The sequence below is a fragment of the Thamnophis sirtalis genome, unplaced genomic scaffold (genome assembly GCF_051295495.1).
Source record: "Thamnophis sirtalis isolate CommonGarterSnake01/CBP01778 unplaced genomic scaffold, rThaSir2_p1.2 scaffold_2, whole genome shotgun sequence".
NCBI lineage: Eukaryota > Metazoa > Chordata > Lepidosauria > Squamata > Natricidae > Thamnophis > Thamnophis sirtalis.
The window spans coordinates 68,468,686-68,484,576 of record NW_028261382.1 but is presented as its reverse complement, the minus strand read 5'-3'; the positions used below and the strand labels follow the sequence as shown (position 1 = coordinate 68,484,576).

The 15,891-nt window shown below is 51.5% G+C and overlaps 1 protein-coding gene across 1 annotated transcript in view; it reads right to left on the bottom strand.

The window, feature by feature from the left end:
• Window positions 1-15,891, bottom strand: part of BCR (BCR activator of RhoGEF and GTPase) — a 111,607-nt gene that overhangs the window by 43,582 nt on the left and 52,134 nt on the right. Inside the window, exons 3-14 of the mRNA XM_014070014.2 lie at window positions 14,603-14,707; window positions 13,990-14,175; window positions 12,723-12,830; window positions 12,046-12,106; window positions 11,142-11,194; window positions 10,139-10,279; window positions 5,179-5,300; window positions 4,386-4,554; window positions 3,669-3,788; window positions 1,784-1,859; window positions 1,244-1,348; window positions 265-339 (exon numbers count right to left, since the gene is read on the bottom strand). Coding sequence (XP_013925489.2) covers window positions 265-339; window positions 1,244-1,348; window positions 1,784-1,859; window positions 3,669-3,788; window positions 4,386-4,554; window positions 5,179-5,300; window positions 10,139-10,279; window positions 11,142-11,194; window positions 12,046-12,106; window positions 12,723-12,830; window positions 13,990-14,175; window positions 14,603-14,707 — 1,321 coding nt within the window. The remainder of the gene's footprint in view (window positions 1-264; window positions 340-1,243; window positions 1,349-1,783; window positions 1,860-3,668; window positions 3,789-4,385; window positions 4,555-5,178; window positions 5,301-10,138; window positions 10,280-11,141; window positions 11,195-12,045; window positions 12,107-12,722; window positions 12,831-13,989; window positions 14,176-14,602; window positions 14,708-15,891) is intronic.

Here is a 15,891-nt window from a genome sequence, read left to right as displayed (position 1 = left end):
TGTGGAAGAGACAGAAGCCACAGCTCCAGTAAGGGTCCCCTGGGGCTGCAGGGGGTCTCTGCCAACAGGGCACACTGGGCAGCCCTTGGATCAGGAGGGAACGTCGCTCCTCGGGCACCTTCCATGGGCCTTCTTGCACTGAGCCCCCCCCCGCCCCCTGCCCCCCCCTGGGATTGTAAGCCAGACCTTTAACTCAGGCCCAATTTTAAGCACCGAGGGGGGCTTTCCGTCCCACTGGCACACCTGCCGAGCATCTACACTCACTGGAGCTCTGCTTGAAGCCAGTGGCCGAATGGACAATCACATTCAGGAATCCATAGAGGCCGGAAGGTTCGTCATCTGTCTCAGAAAGAAAGAAGGAATGATCAGGGCAGCTCCATGGGGCTCCCCAGAGCAAGGCGACAATTCTGCATGAGTGGGGGGGGGGGGGAGGAGATTCACACATTCGGAGCAGCCAGTTGGATAACCGTGATGTTGGTGCTTGAGAAACCTAGGAAGCATCAATTTAGTTCTATCAATTTTAGTCTTCCAATTGTTCCAAACAAACTTTTTGAAATCCCTTTCCAAATCCACTGATCAGGTTACAGGTAGTCCTAAACTTCCATTGGCCATTGGGATTGGAACCACTGCTATTAAGCGAGGTGGCCACTAACTGTATCAAATCCAATTTCATGACTTTTTTTTGCTGGCCATTAAGCAAATCACCATGCATGTTGTAAATTACGTGGTTGCTAAGTGAATCCAGCTTTCCCCGTTAAGTTTGCTTGTTGGGAAGACCACAAACGGCAACCATGTCAACTGTCTCAAAGACATGCCGGTTGCCCAGTGTCCAAATTTTGATTGTGTGACCGCAGGGATGTTGCAGAGGTCTTGAATATGAGGACTGGTTGTAAATCACTTTTTCAGTGCTGTTGTAAGTTTGAATAGTCCCTAAACAAATGGTTGTAAGTAGAGAATTACCTGTAGTAGAAAAGTTGTTTCTCATCAGACAGCACCAAACTCTTTCCAGGGATCGCAGGGAGGGGCCTTCAGAACCACAGAGAGGGAGGAGGGCCACTTCCTAAGGCCTGACCCCCCCCCTTCCGCCCAGTCCCCCTCAGTCCAGGAGCCCCCCTGACCTCATGCTCCAAAAGTCACCGCAGGGGCTGGGCGCATGGAACCGGGCTCCGTTCCGCAGTGGGAGAAGCAGGCAAGAGATTAGTGCAAGGGAAGGCTGGGGGCCGGGTCCTTCTCGCACACTCACCTTCTTTGTTAATTGTGAGGGGAATGTGATGCACCGTCTGAAGCTTCACACAAGAATTTGTCAGCATCTGGAGTTCCACCGATGTCAGCGAAAAGCTTTTGAAGCCTGCAGTTGAAAGGAGATTGACATGCTTGGTGCAGGGAGACTCCTTTGCTTGGAAGCAGGAAAGGACCATCCTGGGATTTGGGAAATCCTGCCGGAAACACCTGGGACACACACACCCCTTCTATCTGTGCGGACAGTGCAAAGCCTTCGGCCCAGGCGCCTTCCCTCACAGCAAGAAGCCTGGCTTAGCCCTGGACCCATTTGGCAAAGAGGCCAGTGTGGGGGGAAGACATGGAGCCACCCTTGAGGCGGTGTGGAAGGAGAAGCGCTAGGAGAGACTTCTGCAGGCAACAGGGGCCACATCCACCTTGGCCCTTCCCAGCCCATGCAAGGAACTGGGCTGTGATGCACTCCCTGGGCAGAAGGACTGGCCTTGGCACACCCCAAGTGCCACCTGGCCAACCCACAGGGAGATGATCCTGCGGGGGCACGTACATTTCTTCTGCTGCTCTCGGACGATCTCTCGCCACTCGGCCCGTTCGTAGTCCGAGGAGATGAGGAAGGTGTAGCTCTGAGGGAGAAAGCACAGAGAAACCTTGCATGGTTTTATCCAGCAATGCTGTTTGTCCAAAATCTACTCTAGAAGTTTCCTGTCTGATAAGTCAGCCTCTTCTGCTTCAGCTTTACTGAAAGAACTAAAATATGATGTATAACACATGGAGCCCAAGATACGTAAAGCTTTCCATTACATAATCCACTATGCAAAACTACACCACAAACAATAATGAAGAGTATGAAATAATAGCCACAAAGTATACAAGTGAGAAAGAAAGTGAGAAGCAAGAAGGCCTTTGGGGGACTCATAAAATTTTGGGCAAATTCTCCACCCAGAGGATTTGCAATGGATTCATCAGCGTACTTAATATCCTTCTGGGGAATGCTGGCGGTCTTTGCCTTACATGAGCCATGGTGGCACAGTGGTTAGAGTGCAGTACTGCAGGCTAAATTCTGCTGGCTGACGGCTGCCTGCAATTTGGCAGTTCAAATCTCACCAGGCTCAAAGTTGACTCAGCCTTCCATCCTCCCATGGTGGGTAAAATGAGGAGCCAGATTATTGGGGGCAAAAGGCCAACTCTGTCAACCGCTTAGAGAGGGTTGGAAAGCACTGTGAAGCGGTGTATAAGTCTAAGGGCTATTGCTATTGCTACAGCCACACTCAGGCCTGGAGGTTCTATCAGGACCTGTTTTGTTAGGCCCATCACTGCAGTTGCTCACTGAGTTGTGTGAAAATCCAGCTTCTGCCATTGACTTTTCTGAGAGGCTGTTAGGAAGGTTGCACAGGCCTGTCACGTGACCTGGGTTGCCCCAACCGTCACAAATCTGTGCCAGTTGCCAAAAACCTGAATTCTGGTCACATGACAGTGGGAATACTACAGCAGTTATAAGGGTGAGGACAGCCATAAGTCACTGTTTTCAGTGCCATGGTAATTTCCCAATGGTTGCTAAACCAATTCTTGCAAGTCAAGGACTACCTCTGTATGAAGTAAAAAGAACCATAAAGAGAAAAAGAGAGCACGGAAGGCAGGCGGATCTCTTGACCAGCAACCACAAGGACTTGACTATCGGACCCCCCTTCCTCTGAGGACGCCCAGGCACCCAAGCCAGCTCCATGACCCTGCTCCAGAGTGGCATCTCCTCCTGGCTATAGGACCTCAAGGCTGGAGACCTTCAACCACTCTAGCCGGGCAGACTGGACATGGGAGGGAGTAGAGGCTGCATGGAAGGCTAAAGCCATGGGGGTGTCAATCTCTCCTGGGGGCTGAGAAGCTCCTGTCTGCTGATATGATTCCCAAAACCCAGGACCAGCCTTGACTACTGCAGCATATCTCCTTTCAAAGCCCTGAGGGGGGCTGGCTGGAAGTTCAGAGTGCCACATCCCCTCCCCCCCCCAGCCAAAGATGACTGACTGGGGGCCTGAGAGGCACTATAGCCCAGCTGAAGCAAGCAAAGTGTCTCAGGAACTCCATGCCAGGGACTGTTGAAATGTAAAAAACCCCTGAGGTGCCGAATTCCGGGACGACTGATCAGAAAAACAGCTTCCGCGTCCTGTTGAAGGCAGCCTTTCCTGTGCCCGGGTCTTCAGCAGGCCGAGCCAGAGAAAGTCACCAATCCCAACCAAAGCTGCAGTACCAGGAGGCGGTGACAGCATTTCAAGAAAGCTGAGACACAAGCCACATTCTTTGCCTCGAGCTGGGAAAGGGCTCCAGGTGCTTCTGCAAATAACCCTTTGCCTTGGGAAATAGGCATGTATGATGGGCCACCCAGGTGGGTTCTGAGAGAAACCCAGAAGAGGGAGCTTAGAAATCCAGAGGACACTCACTTTGCCATTGCGATTGTGCACTCGGAAGGCCATATTAGGAGACATCAGGAGAAGCAGGGATTCCTGTTCAGACAGCTTTTTCTTCAACCTCTCCAAGTTCTTGCTTCCCTTGTTAGCTTTCTGAGGGGGAGAGAAGCCCAGATAAAGACTGTGTTCTCCTCTCTTCACAACGTGAGGGTTGCGGGGGACCCCACCTCTTGTTTCCTCAAACGACAGGGGGTTTGAGCGGGGTCTGGTTCCACACAGCCCATCTGGCCTTCTTAGGCCAAGTTCTCCTTCTCCGTCATCTGGAAACAGCAGCAATTGGGGCTCTGATATCCAAGTGCCCGGAGTCCAGAGGGAGATTTTTTCCTGCCTCCATGGTCAGACCCATAAGCACAAAGAAAACGACAGGAGTCTGTCGCACTAAAGAGTTGAGGGTTTCCACAGCACCCAATGAGCTCAGCATTCCTAGTTGCCTATTCTAAGCCCCCACCCCCCACCCCGCCTTGGTGTGCAGGGCTCCCATTAGGATAACCCTCCTCAGAATAAAGCAGTTGTGCAGCTGCCTGGTTTGCTTTAAGGGTGCTTAGCTATCCAACTCACACTAGGCCTTCACAATGAAGGAGCCACAGTCCCTAACAAAACCAGTCTTTTTTAATCTAAGCATGTCAGTCTGTCCAGTGGGAAAGAGGTGATAGCCTGCCATCCCAAAGAGCTTCACATCCCTTCTCCTACCTTTTCACGTTGGATGTCGCTCTTGAGTTGGGAGATCTTGATCTTCATGGCATCCAGCTCCTCGTCTGGCACAACAGAGATGTTCGGCATCGTCTCGGAGTCATCCACCATCTGGAAGCTGAGATCTGAGAGGGGAATGTACCACTTACAGTCATACTGCTGGCTCTTCCTGCAAAGGGGAGAAGGATGAAGGTGAGTGACTCATCCCTGACCTCATCCGTCCCCAGAGCCCCCAGCAAGAGACGGTGAAGCCAACCGCAGGCATTTGCTTTGGAGAGCCGCTTGCAGTGGTGGTCTTGCACCTGTTTCAAACTGCTCCCCTTTCTCCTTCTCTACCTTGAAACCCCTCAGCCTGGATTTGGGGAACCCATCACTTAAACCCAACACCCCCCCCAAAAAAAACTGGAAAACAGATAAACATTTGCTAGATTTGGTTGCAAAGAAGCATCTCCTGGACAGTTGCAGAGATTTTTTTGGAAACCTCATAAAAGCATAACTTTCCAATGATGCAAACTTTATTTGCAATTTCTGCCTCAAAGAAAATCACATAAACTTCAAAGCTGCAGGGCCAGAAGTGTAGAACCTCTGGGGGATGGCCAAGGACATTGGATCTAAAGTGGAATTCCCCCTTCTCCCTTAGAAAGAGAGACCCCTGGCATAGTTCAGAAGTGCTCTTTTGGCCACTGGGCATCCATCCCCAAGGAGGTTCTCTCAAGGCCTCCTTCCTTCCATCCAATCACAGCTCTTTCTCTATTCCCCCCCTCCCCCATAACTGCACCCAGGTGGGGCTCACCCTCCAATCTGCTTCTTAAGCTTGGCACAAAGGAAAAGATCCGTGAAGAGAAAGACATGACGCAGCTTCCGAGATCCCTCCACCAGCTCCACCATGAAGCTGTCCTTCAGGAGTTGCCGGTGCTGTCAAGAAGAGGAGCCAGGCCAATTAGCTAGGAAAGAAGGGACAAACAGGCCACACCCCGCCTGGCTTTTTTAGAGGGGGCACCCAAGAGCAACCTCTGCCAGTGTGGGAAAGGAAAAACTGGCCCACAGAAAACCATAATCTAACTATGGAGGAACTCAGCAAAGATGACAAGGCAACTTTTCAATTTTGAGCTTTTTAATCAGAGCAGCTTTTAAACCAGGGAGTCTAAAGATGTAAGCAAAAGGCAGAGAAGGGCAGCCAAGAGATGACCCAATAGGCAAAGAGGGAGTAGTGCAACTCCTGTCCCCGGGAGTAATAGCAATAGCAATAGCAGTTAGACTTATATACCGCTTCATAGAGCTTTCAGCCCTCTCTAAGCGGTTTACAGAGTCAGCATATTGCCCCCAACAACAATCCGGGTCCTCATTTTACCCACCTCGGAAGGATGGAAGGCTGAGTCAACCTGAACCAGTGAGATTTGAACAGCCGAACTGCAGTCAGCTGAAGTAGCCTGCAGTGCTGCATTTAACCACTGCGCTACCTCGGCTCTAAGAAGCCGCTACCCTGGAGATGCCAGGTTAAGAGCAACCACTTGACTACCCAACTTGTCCCCAAAGCAGCTCAGATGGACTCAGAAGTACCGTATTTTTCAGAGTATGACACACCTTCCCCCCCAAAAGAGAGTGCAAATTTGGGTGCATCTTATACATTGAATTTAGCACCACCCACCACCCAGCCCCGACCCTTTGGCCTCTGCCTCCCAGCAATTTACCTCCTTGCAGCAAATGGGGCTTGCAGAGGCTGCAATAGGCTATGGCAATCCCTGCAGCCTGAAACAACTGATGATCCGGAGGCCTATGCTGAAATTGAAAGTCAAACCAAACTTGACTACTTTTTGTCCACCGGCAACTCTCCATGCTCAATGCTGCTATGTAACTTCCCATCCATAAAAAAAAACCAGGCTGAAATGCAACAGAAAGAAATAATTTCCAAGTCGGTAATACTTAAAAACAATTATGAAGCTCAAGGGTTTCAGTACCTTTGAAACTGCCCAGTTTATGCCTCAGATTCCAGACAAAACTCTAGAAGTGCAGATATTTTACTCCAAGCTGAGAATACCTGGAACTGTCATTTCGAACTTGCCCTACTTTCTACATCACAGATAAATGGAGAGCCAGGAAGAAAGATTATGCCCAACACCCCAACCTAACCTTCTTGGTCAGCCTTTGGAACGTGAGAAAGGTTCACCTGCTGAGTAGCCATCACTGAGCTGCCGAAGGATCTTTGCTTCCTGCCAAGCTAGTGTGTCCCCCCCACTGTCCAATTGAGAAGTATTCTGTCCCACTGCACTTCCTCTCCTGCCTTTCTCTCTGCAGTCAATGACTCCCTTCCAAGGTGGCAAAGCCTAAGAGATCTTACACACCTGGAGGCACCATCAGAATTTTATCTGGAAGGAATAGAGGGACAGCTGGGGAGGGGGGGGGACTTCAGCCTTTCTCACTCACCAGGTGCAGACAAGAGGAAGGCAGCATCACAGAGCTGCAGTGGAAAGGAGGGGCTGCCAGGCCAGGTTCCTTCCATGGTTAGACGCAAGTGGGGAAAACCACCACGGATTCCACCTTGGCATTCTCTGATTTCCCAACAAGGGAACTAAAATCACCTTTAGGCAGGCTGTGTCCAAATCCTTCCTTGTGGCAGAAAGTCTAAAGTAGGCAGGACTGTCCTTAAGCTATTTATTGCTTACCCGGGACTTTTATTACTTTGAGATCGCTCAGTAAGGACTCGTCTGCTGAAGAAATCCAGGGAGAGGTAGTTCAGTATTAAAATGGAAAAGTTGGGGGGGGGGGGAAGTCCTTTTTACCCAAATTACTATGGTCAGTTAAGCCACCTTCAACCTGGTTCACTTTTTCAGTTGCTCCAAACAAATTCAAAGAAGCCCTTTAAAATGTTCAGGGCCCTGGGGCTCAACTAGGAGACTGAAAAACATCCTGGAAGAAAGCTGTGGCAAACCCCACTTCCATATCATCCCAAGGAAACAGCAAGGAAGAATCCAGGGATGTTATAGGGAGTCAAGCTGATGAAGACTTTACTTAATCTTTTATTTCCATAATATTTGAAGCAGAACCTGTCCAAAGTCCCGTGTTTCCAGGAGGAGGAGGAATAGTTATTTCTTCTGATTATCACTTCACTTCCACAAGAGACTGGTAGCCTTTCTAACCAAGCTGGTTTGAGGTGTGTGGATCTGGCCTATCGTATCTGTTCCCTTCAGGGAAGGGTGGCAGAGACTGTGAGTTTTTTAAACAACAACAACAACAAAACAGCAGATGGAATCTGCTTCCCTATGGTGTGAACCCATTATTCCCGCACTCTGAGGAATCAGGTTCCCTGAGCTGAAGAGAAGCAAGTCAGGCTCTTCCCTTCCAGAATCTCCTTTCGGGGCTCTCAGTGGGCACCTCCTGTCATGCTTCCTTGGTCAACAGGCCAAGAGGAAGTAATGGGTTGGACAACCCATCTGGCAAGCTATGAAGTTTCCCTCTCAGCAGCAAGGGCAGGCAGGAGAAGGGCAACCGAGGAACAAGCACAGTGAATGAAGGCCCCCTGGGTGTCAAGGGATACACAACTGGATTTAAACTAGTAGCAAGACTTTCCTGAAATCAGTTGCCCCAGGTGGATCTGGAGCATTCGGTTGGTGGCTTATACAGCGATTGTTAAGTTTCCTCTTTCAGCAATTCAAAATTATTGCCAGCAAGAGGTTTTAGGGTTAGAAGCAGGAGACAAAAGTGCTGTTGGAGCTCTGTGAAAAAGGAGACACTCCAGGCAAGCTTTGGGAAAGTATCTCTGGTTAAATATCTGTTAATCTACAAATTCCTCTTCAGGAAACACCCTGGAGGTTGCCATCCAGTGGCTCCAACGGATGTCCAGCAGGCTAAAGACATTTTCGAGGCCACCAACATAGAAAACTCCCCAAGCCCGACATTCCAAGATTTCATTGGTAACCGAACTCCAAAAAAGTGCCTTGCAAGCAGAGCTTCTCCTGTCCCCTCCCTCAAAAGCTGCAGGGTCAGGCTCTGGCTGCAGCAAATGAGAACAGCCTGCAGATCTGACTTTTTCAGCTAAATGGAGTTTAGAATGCAAAACTTCTAATTTTCCTGCCTGCAGCAAATGAGCATAGAGAGAGTTTCAGGAAGTACCAATACCGCAGCTTTATTATTGGTTCAGGCTTGTCTGGACGAAGAAAAGCCAAAACTGGTTTCCTCTGGTTGCGAGGGAGGGGCAGGAAGCCCACAGAAGTACTGCATCTGCTCTGTTCACCAGCCCGCCCCCCCAAGCCCCCTCAACTCTCCAATAGTTTTGGATCTATGGTGATACTTGGAAAGACGAGAAAGATGCTAGAATGCCAAGAAGCCACCTTCTTCTAGGGCATGAAAACCAGTTCTTGCTCTTGAGGTGAAAATCCTTCAAATGCATTAGCCACAGATTCCCAAGACCTCCCCACTCCAGAGCTACTCAGAAATGACTCTTTGGTAACAACGATTTGGCACCCAGAGCCTGGAGCAAACACAAGGCCACGTTCCAGGCTGTCAGTTGCAATCTCAAGAGAGCTATAGATAAGCATCGACACCTTACGCAGGAACTCTCTGAACCATGATTTCTCCACCGTGGCAGCTTGAAGAGGTGTGGATTTCAATTCCCACAATTCTCCAGGCATCTCGATGAGTTGAAGTCCACATCTCTTCAAGTTGCCAAGGTGGAGAAACCCTACAGCTGAAGCCTGGAGGGAGGAGGAACTGAGTGTTGGCTGGACTTCAAGACTGCTTATCCCATGTGCTGACACAGCAGCTCTTCTAAAACATGTCCAAGGGAAGGAGAGGTTCAGAGACTGGCTTTAAAAACAGAATTCTTGGCCAGGCTGCACCCAAAAACACTTTTATGGATCTCAGCTCAAGAACCATATTATAGAAGAAAAACAGCAGATAAATGTTGGACATACTGGGACCTACTGGAAAATTATCAAGTGGAATTTAAAAAATCAAATCAAGAGAACAATTAATAGCGGAAGGATATACTGTGATTACCAATGATTGTCCCATTTACAATTATCTGAAAGATTTAAAATGGATAAAAATATTTGTGGCATGGAACAAAGCAAATCAACATTTGAAATGCAATTGTGTATGAACATGTATTTGCAGAGGAAAGAGTGTACAATAAATGTATATAAGAATTTTGGTTGTAATGCATAGATGGATCAAAGGGAACTTGTGCGGTTAAGAGAGTTGAAATTGACGTTGTGTTACGATCTCAAATATATTTTTTAATACAATGATGTATGTTGTCTCTTGTGCCTAACAGTCCATCGCTGCCCACCCTTTAGAGAGACTCCCCTCCATTCCTTTCTCCCCTGCACCATATAAACTCCTCTGCAAAGGGGAAACGGGCCTCCTTGCACGGAGCCAAGCCTGCATCTCTGCATTTCAGTAAGTCCCGCGTTTGAGTCAAGTGGGCTTACATTCCCCCATCCAAGGATGCCTCCTCCCTCAAGGACTGCCAGGTGCTGCTGGGCTGAGGGCCTCACTGTCCTTCAGGAGTCTATTGTTGGCAAGAAAGGATGAGGCTGCCAAGCGAATGGCCTCAAGACCCAAAGCCCAAAGGGGATAGAAATGGCAGCTGGTCTAGGAGAATGACGCATGTCTCCAGTCCCAGCACGGTTCCTGCCCACTCAGAGCTCTTGTAGGTTGCAAACAATCACCCCTTCTGGGAAGTCCTGCTAACCAGGCAAAAGGCAGCCCACCTCATTGGGCAAGTGGGTGCCAGGTGCCAGCTGGGCACTCACCTCCCCCTTCTGGACAGTCATAGATTGCCTCCTGGGTGTGATCTCCTCGTTGATGCTGGACAGGAAGTTCTGGGAGATGCGCAGGGCGTCCTGCAGGAGCAGGTAGTCGGGGTGGCTCGAGGGGGTGTGCTTCAGCAAATCCTGTTTGACAAGAAGTGGGGGAGGAGAAAGACCCTTAGAGCACAGCACTGGCAGTACGGGGGCTTCACTTCTGGAGGGTTTTCTGTCTAACTTAAGCTTACAACCAACCATCAGATCCAAGGTCCTCCTCCTTCATGCAGGGACCGAGTATCCCAGACAGATGGCTGCCCAGGCTCTGCCTGAACCGGCCCATGACCTCCCTCTCAGGGGTCCCACGGCCTCTGTCCATTCAGATGTCTCTCTTCTCCTAGGCTGCTGAAATCTGCTCTGACAGTTGCAGCTGAATCTCCAGGAGCCCAGAACTAGAGTTATGTTGGCATCTTGCTTCACCTCAGCTCAGAGATGAGGGAAAGAACCTCCACAAGTGATCAAGGCCTGAGATTCTCCACGGCTGGACTCCTGGTAAAGCTGTTTGTGGTTCTGCATGGAGCAGTAGCTGCACAAGCGCCTTTATGCTCCAAGCACCTCAAGTCAGCTCCTTTTCCTACCAGCAGCGTTGTTTTTCCAAACCTCCATTCAACTTCTTCTCCCGGGGTGTCTTTCCTGCCCCCCCTCCTACGCCAACCAGGAGTCATTTGAATGCGATCCAGTGTGCTGTGGGAACCCAACCTCTATTGGACTCTGCTGTATGAAGCAACCATCAGGTTCAGCCAAAAAGATGCTGCATGGAGCATGTCAGGTGAAGGGAACACCTGTGCTTTGCTAACCTGTGTTCTGCAGCTGGTGGAAAAGACACCATGTCTGGCCACTCTTTCCACCCTTTTGTGTTATTTCTTGCTTGTGCATAGATTTCTCTGAAATGAAGCAGTCCCTCCAATTTCCAGCAGAAAAGCCAACTACATTAATATTCATGGCAACTTACATGGAGCACAAGAGTACTGCGTGTGACCCGATCCACCGGCTTGTAGAGGAGAGCTATGGGGAAATAAAGGAAAATTAGAAGCTGTAGGGCAACACAATTCTCCGGGGAGCAAAATGATCCAAATGGAGGAGGAAAAAGGTTCTAAGCAGAAGCTCATGGGAAAAGATGCCTTCTTTGACAACATGCCTGCTGCAATCCATTGCAATTCACCTCTGCTACTGCCCACCCCCCTTCCCATCTCCTGCACCATGGAGGACTATAGGAAGCTGAGTCCCCTTTTACTGTTAATCCCAAGGGCTTCACTCCAACAGCCAGCAATTTGGCTGATCAAAAAATTTAAAAACGTTTATATAATGTTTAAATGCTCAATATATTATAATACTAAACTTAGGAAAATAATGTTAAGATGAATGTGAAAGATGTGGCAAAAAAGGAACGATGTTGCACAGAAATGTTTGTACCCAGACAACAAACTGCATAAGGGAAGTTGGGATGTTTATTTAAAAAAAAGACAATAACGAACCAAGCCGGTCAGCCCTGCTCATACAGGCCTCTGCAGAAGAAAAAAACCCAGAGAAACCCCTGGCCCCATATGGAGCTCCTTCTGGATGGGATGGGGGACTGTTATTGTCCAGAAAACCCGAATCCAGTGGGGTAACACAGCACCCCAAGAGCCAAGGTGGCGCAGTGGTTAAATGCAGCACTGCAGGCTACTGCTAGATCAGCAGGTCAGCGGTTCAAATCCCACCGGCTCAGGGTTGACTCAGCCTTCCATCCTTCCGAGGTGGGTAAAATGAGGACCCAGATTGTTGGGGGCAATATGCTGACTCTCTGTAAACCGCTTAGAGAGGCCTGAAAGGCCTATGAAGCGGTATATAAGTCTACTGCTATTGCTATTACTTACTTTCCAAGGAGTTTTTTGTTGTCTGGTCTCTTGCATCCTTGGAGCTTCGAGCTTTGAGGTTCTGCAAAAGATGCGTAAGGCTCAGGTTCACTTTCTCCAGCCTGCATCGTGACTTGCCAGCTGTTCCTTGTCTGGCAACAGATGCTGCCTGGTTCCCGTGCCAAACCGAGATGAGGCACATGATCTTCCAGCACAGAAAGCAACAGCTCAGAGGTTACGCCTCTTGTCACAATGCAGGTTCTCCCCTGCAGTTTACGGGGGGCTTGATGAGCAGCTCAGACTAACGAGCTGGAATCTCAGCAAGCCAGGGAGGCCCTGTGCCTTGGAAGCAGCCCCTGCAGCCCAGAGAAAGAGCAGGCAGTGCTGGACCTCAGTCTGCTCTCAAGGGTCCTTCAAGCCCCACTGAGATGTTTGGGGAGGGCTTTTGGCCTCTGCTATCTCACCTTGCAGGTAATGGGGGGGGGGGAAGGATTTTGCTTGGAAGGAAAGTATTTCTCTGATAAGGGAATGTACCTGGGGGGCCCCCAGCATCAGGGCTCCTGGCCAGCCTCACCACCCAGAGACCCACAGAACCTGCAACACCAGCTCCCTTGTGGGTGTAACCCAGGTGAGTCCCACCCCTCCCATTGGGGGAGCCGTTATGCAGGGAGAGGCACGGCCCACGGCCTCTTGCTCACCTCTGAGATTTCTGCAAACTGCGCGTTGGCTTGGCAACACTTCTCGGCCGTCTCCATGGCAACCTCATAATTATCCACAAAGGCCCGATACACTCCCAGCTGGCTGGCCTGCGGTGGGGGGCAAAGGCGGAATGAGACTCAGCCCAGTGCGGGAGAGCAGGGGAGGGTAGAGATGGCTGCCAGCAGCCATTGCCCTCTCGGGAGGCTGTCTGGAGAGCTGGGAAACAGAGGAGACGTTTGCACCAGCCTCCGCCCGCCACTGGCAGGTGCCCCAAGCCAATGGCTGAGCCACAAGGGGGAGATACGCCCAGACTGGCCCCACTGCCTTTGGCCCCCAGGGGGAAGTGGCCCCTCTTTGATGGGAGAGACCCACGGGTCCAAATCTGGCCATGAAGCCATTTCCTTTGGGAAAGAGCGACAGTCCTGCATGGCCAACACACTTGGAACGACTGTGGAATGCTTTACACCCGACGAGGGGTTTGGCCCAGATGACACCCCTGGGGCAGCATCTCTGCAACCGGATGGCCTTGGCACTTCCAACACACACACCCCAGCCCCCGGCCTTCACAATCACATGGTTGAGCTTCAGGCCCTTGGCAACCAGCCTGCATTTATGACCATCTCTCCCACAGTCGCTGGGGTGATTGGCAGCCCTTTTTGCCCGTTTCAGCAAAAACCAACCCATTGGAAGAATAGCCACCCTTTCCTTAATACTTCTGCAGTTCACTTAATGACCACTGTGAGAAATATCAGAAAAACAAGGCCTGTCAGGTGGGCGCCTCCATTTCCAACCATGACTTCCAACCAGATTTCCAGTCCCAATTGTGGTTTTAGGTTTTTCGTGTGATTTTTAGCACTATCAGCTCCTGCCAGCTGAGCGGTTCAAAAGCCTGCAGGTAGGTGAAGGCAGCAGGTGCTTCTCTGGTGGGAAGGTCACTGCGCTCGGAGGCCTCATGCTGGCCACAGCAGCCTTGAAAAGGGGGTGAGCAGCCCCCCTAGAGTTGGCAATGACTAGCGAAATCCACAGCAAGTCTTTTGCCTATCATCATCATCATCATTATCATCATCATTGGCTCTCTCCAGCTGAAGAGGGGCAGACCACAGCATGCTGCCAGCCTTCCTTCCTGTTCCCCCACCACCACTGGTTTCCAGCACCGCCTCCCCCTCTCCTCCCCCTGCACATGCCCAGCAACCTGCTGGTAAAGGAGAACCAGAGCCTCAAGCTGGCTCTGAGCCAGGCAAAAGCCCACCCAAACATCCTGCTCACCAGTTTCTGGAAGAGGTCGCCAACCCGCTGCTGGTGGCTCCACTGGTGGACGCGGGGGGAAAGCCCATCATAGAAGTCCTTGTGGATCTCGTAGAGCTCAGGCACTTTGAAGAAGATGGTCTCGATCTGTTGGCTCGTCAGGACCGGCTGGGAGGTGGTGGCAGCTGCCTTCAGAGGCTTCATGGGCTGAAAGAGGCCAGACACAGAGCCAGATATGCCCTCTGTGGCCCACTGGCCACCTTCCTGGGCATCGGCCTGCCTCTTCAAGCCCCCCCCCCCCTTGAGGAAAGGCCGGAGCTCTTGTGGGACAGTGCAACGGGCCATTCAGGGCTTCCCACTGCGGGGCACAAAGGATCCCCCCCCCCCAGCCCCATCACCAGAAATGGCTCCAGCCATAAGGAACTGAGCAGAAGTTGGGAAAGAATCCAGCAACTTTCTTGCTCGGCTCCCAAGCTGCTGAATGGAGCCCAAGCAGGAGAATTTCTCAGTAACTGCCCCATGTTGCTTCCCTTGGGGAAGGGTCACTTGGTTGCTTCTGCCCAAGTCCAGCCGTAGCTTAGCTGGAGAGTAAACTCCCCCTCCCTCCTCCCCCCCAATCCCCTGGTGCCCTTACCAGCAGGAGAGCCTCAAGGTGACCCAAGTAGGTTTCCTCACTGGCCAGGATGCCCGACAGGACCCACTTCCTCATCTCCAGGCCCTTTTCCAGGTCTGGCTCACTCTGGAGAAAGGAAGAGGGGGAGACGATGGGAGGCCAGGCCTCTGAGCCCAAGGTGGAGATTTGGGGAGGGGGTGGGAAGGGCCAAAGAGAGTGAAGCTAGGAGGGGGAGGGGCCCAGCATTGAGGCCCAGGTTCACAGCCACCATCCGAGGGCAGTGGAGTAGCATGACTGGCTCTGGGCTTGCAGGAGCTAACAGAATCCAAACTGGCCTGTGAGAGACGGACCAGTTCCTCCCTCTGGGACCCTTCCTCACTCTCCTGGGTCCCTTCCTCACAGAACCCCTCCTGGCTGACTCTGGAGCCATGCCTGCCCAGCGCCCACCAACCCACCGTTATGGCTGCCATGTCAAAATGAGACCAGGGACGGCCACCCCCTCTCCTCCCCCCAACATATCTTGGCCCTCCTTGAAAGCAGCCCCCATGATCCCCGACCCCATCCCCAGCAGGCCAGGGGGTGGATCCCACTGGATCTTTGGGGACTAGGGGACCAAGAAAGGCTCCCTCCTCAGGGCCTCCGGGCTCGAGTGCCATTCGCTCTGGACCCGCAGGCATGGTGCCAGCCAATGTGCCCAGCCAGCCCCAAAGGGGGGGGGGACTTTCCTCTCTCAGAAGGTACTGCCAAGGAGCTTTCAGGTGGGGGGGTGAAGGAGGGGAGAAGCAGAGTCAGCTTATTTATAACCCGCCAATGGCATCCTTGCCAGCTCAGCTCAGGAAGGGCCTGCCTATTCCAGAAAAGCCATTGAACAGCAGAGAATAAGGAGAAGGGCGGGGGGGAGGGGGGTGTTAGCCAGTTAGGTAGGAAGGGAGCCAGCTGCAGGGGGGGGGAGGTCTTGGCACAAAAGGAAAAGGCTGGCAAAAGCTCTCAGAGAGCCACTCCCTCAGCCTGCAAGATTTTAGCTTCAAAGCCACCACACTGGTCCTACTAAGTAAGCTCTCTCCACACACCCATTTCAGGCCCTGATCACGCCCCATCTATCTCCGCAAAGCAAAATCTCCCTGTCCCTTCTCCCCTTCTTCCTCTCCCCCAACCACCCCCTCTCCCAGGACACACAGCCTGGCAGATTAAAAGGGGCGAGGAGCCAAGGCAACTCAAAGGGGCAGGCTTGCAGTGCCCAGAGAGCCCCTTCTGTCAGGGCATGTGGCATGCCACAGCTGGGAAAGGGGTGCCTCTCAGTCTGAGGGGTC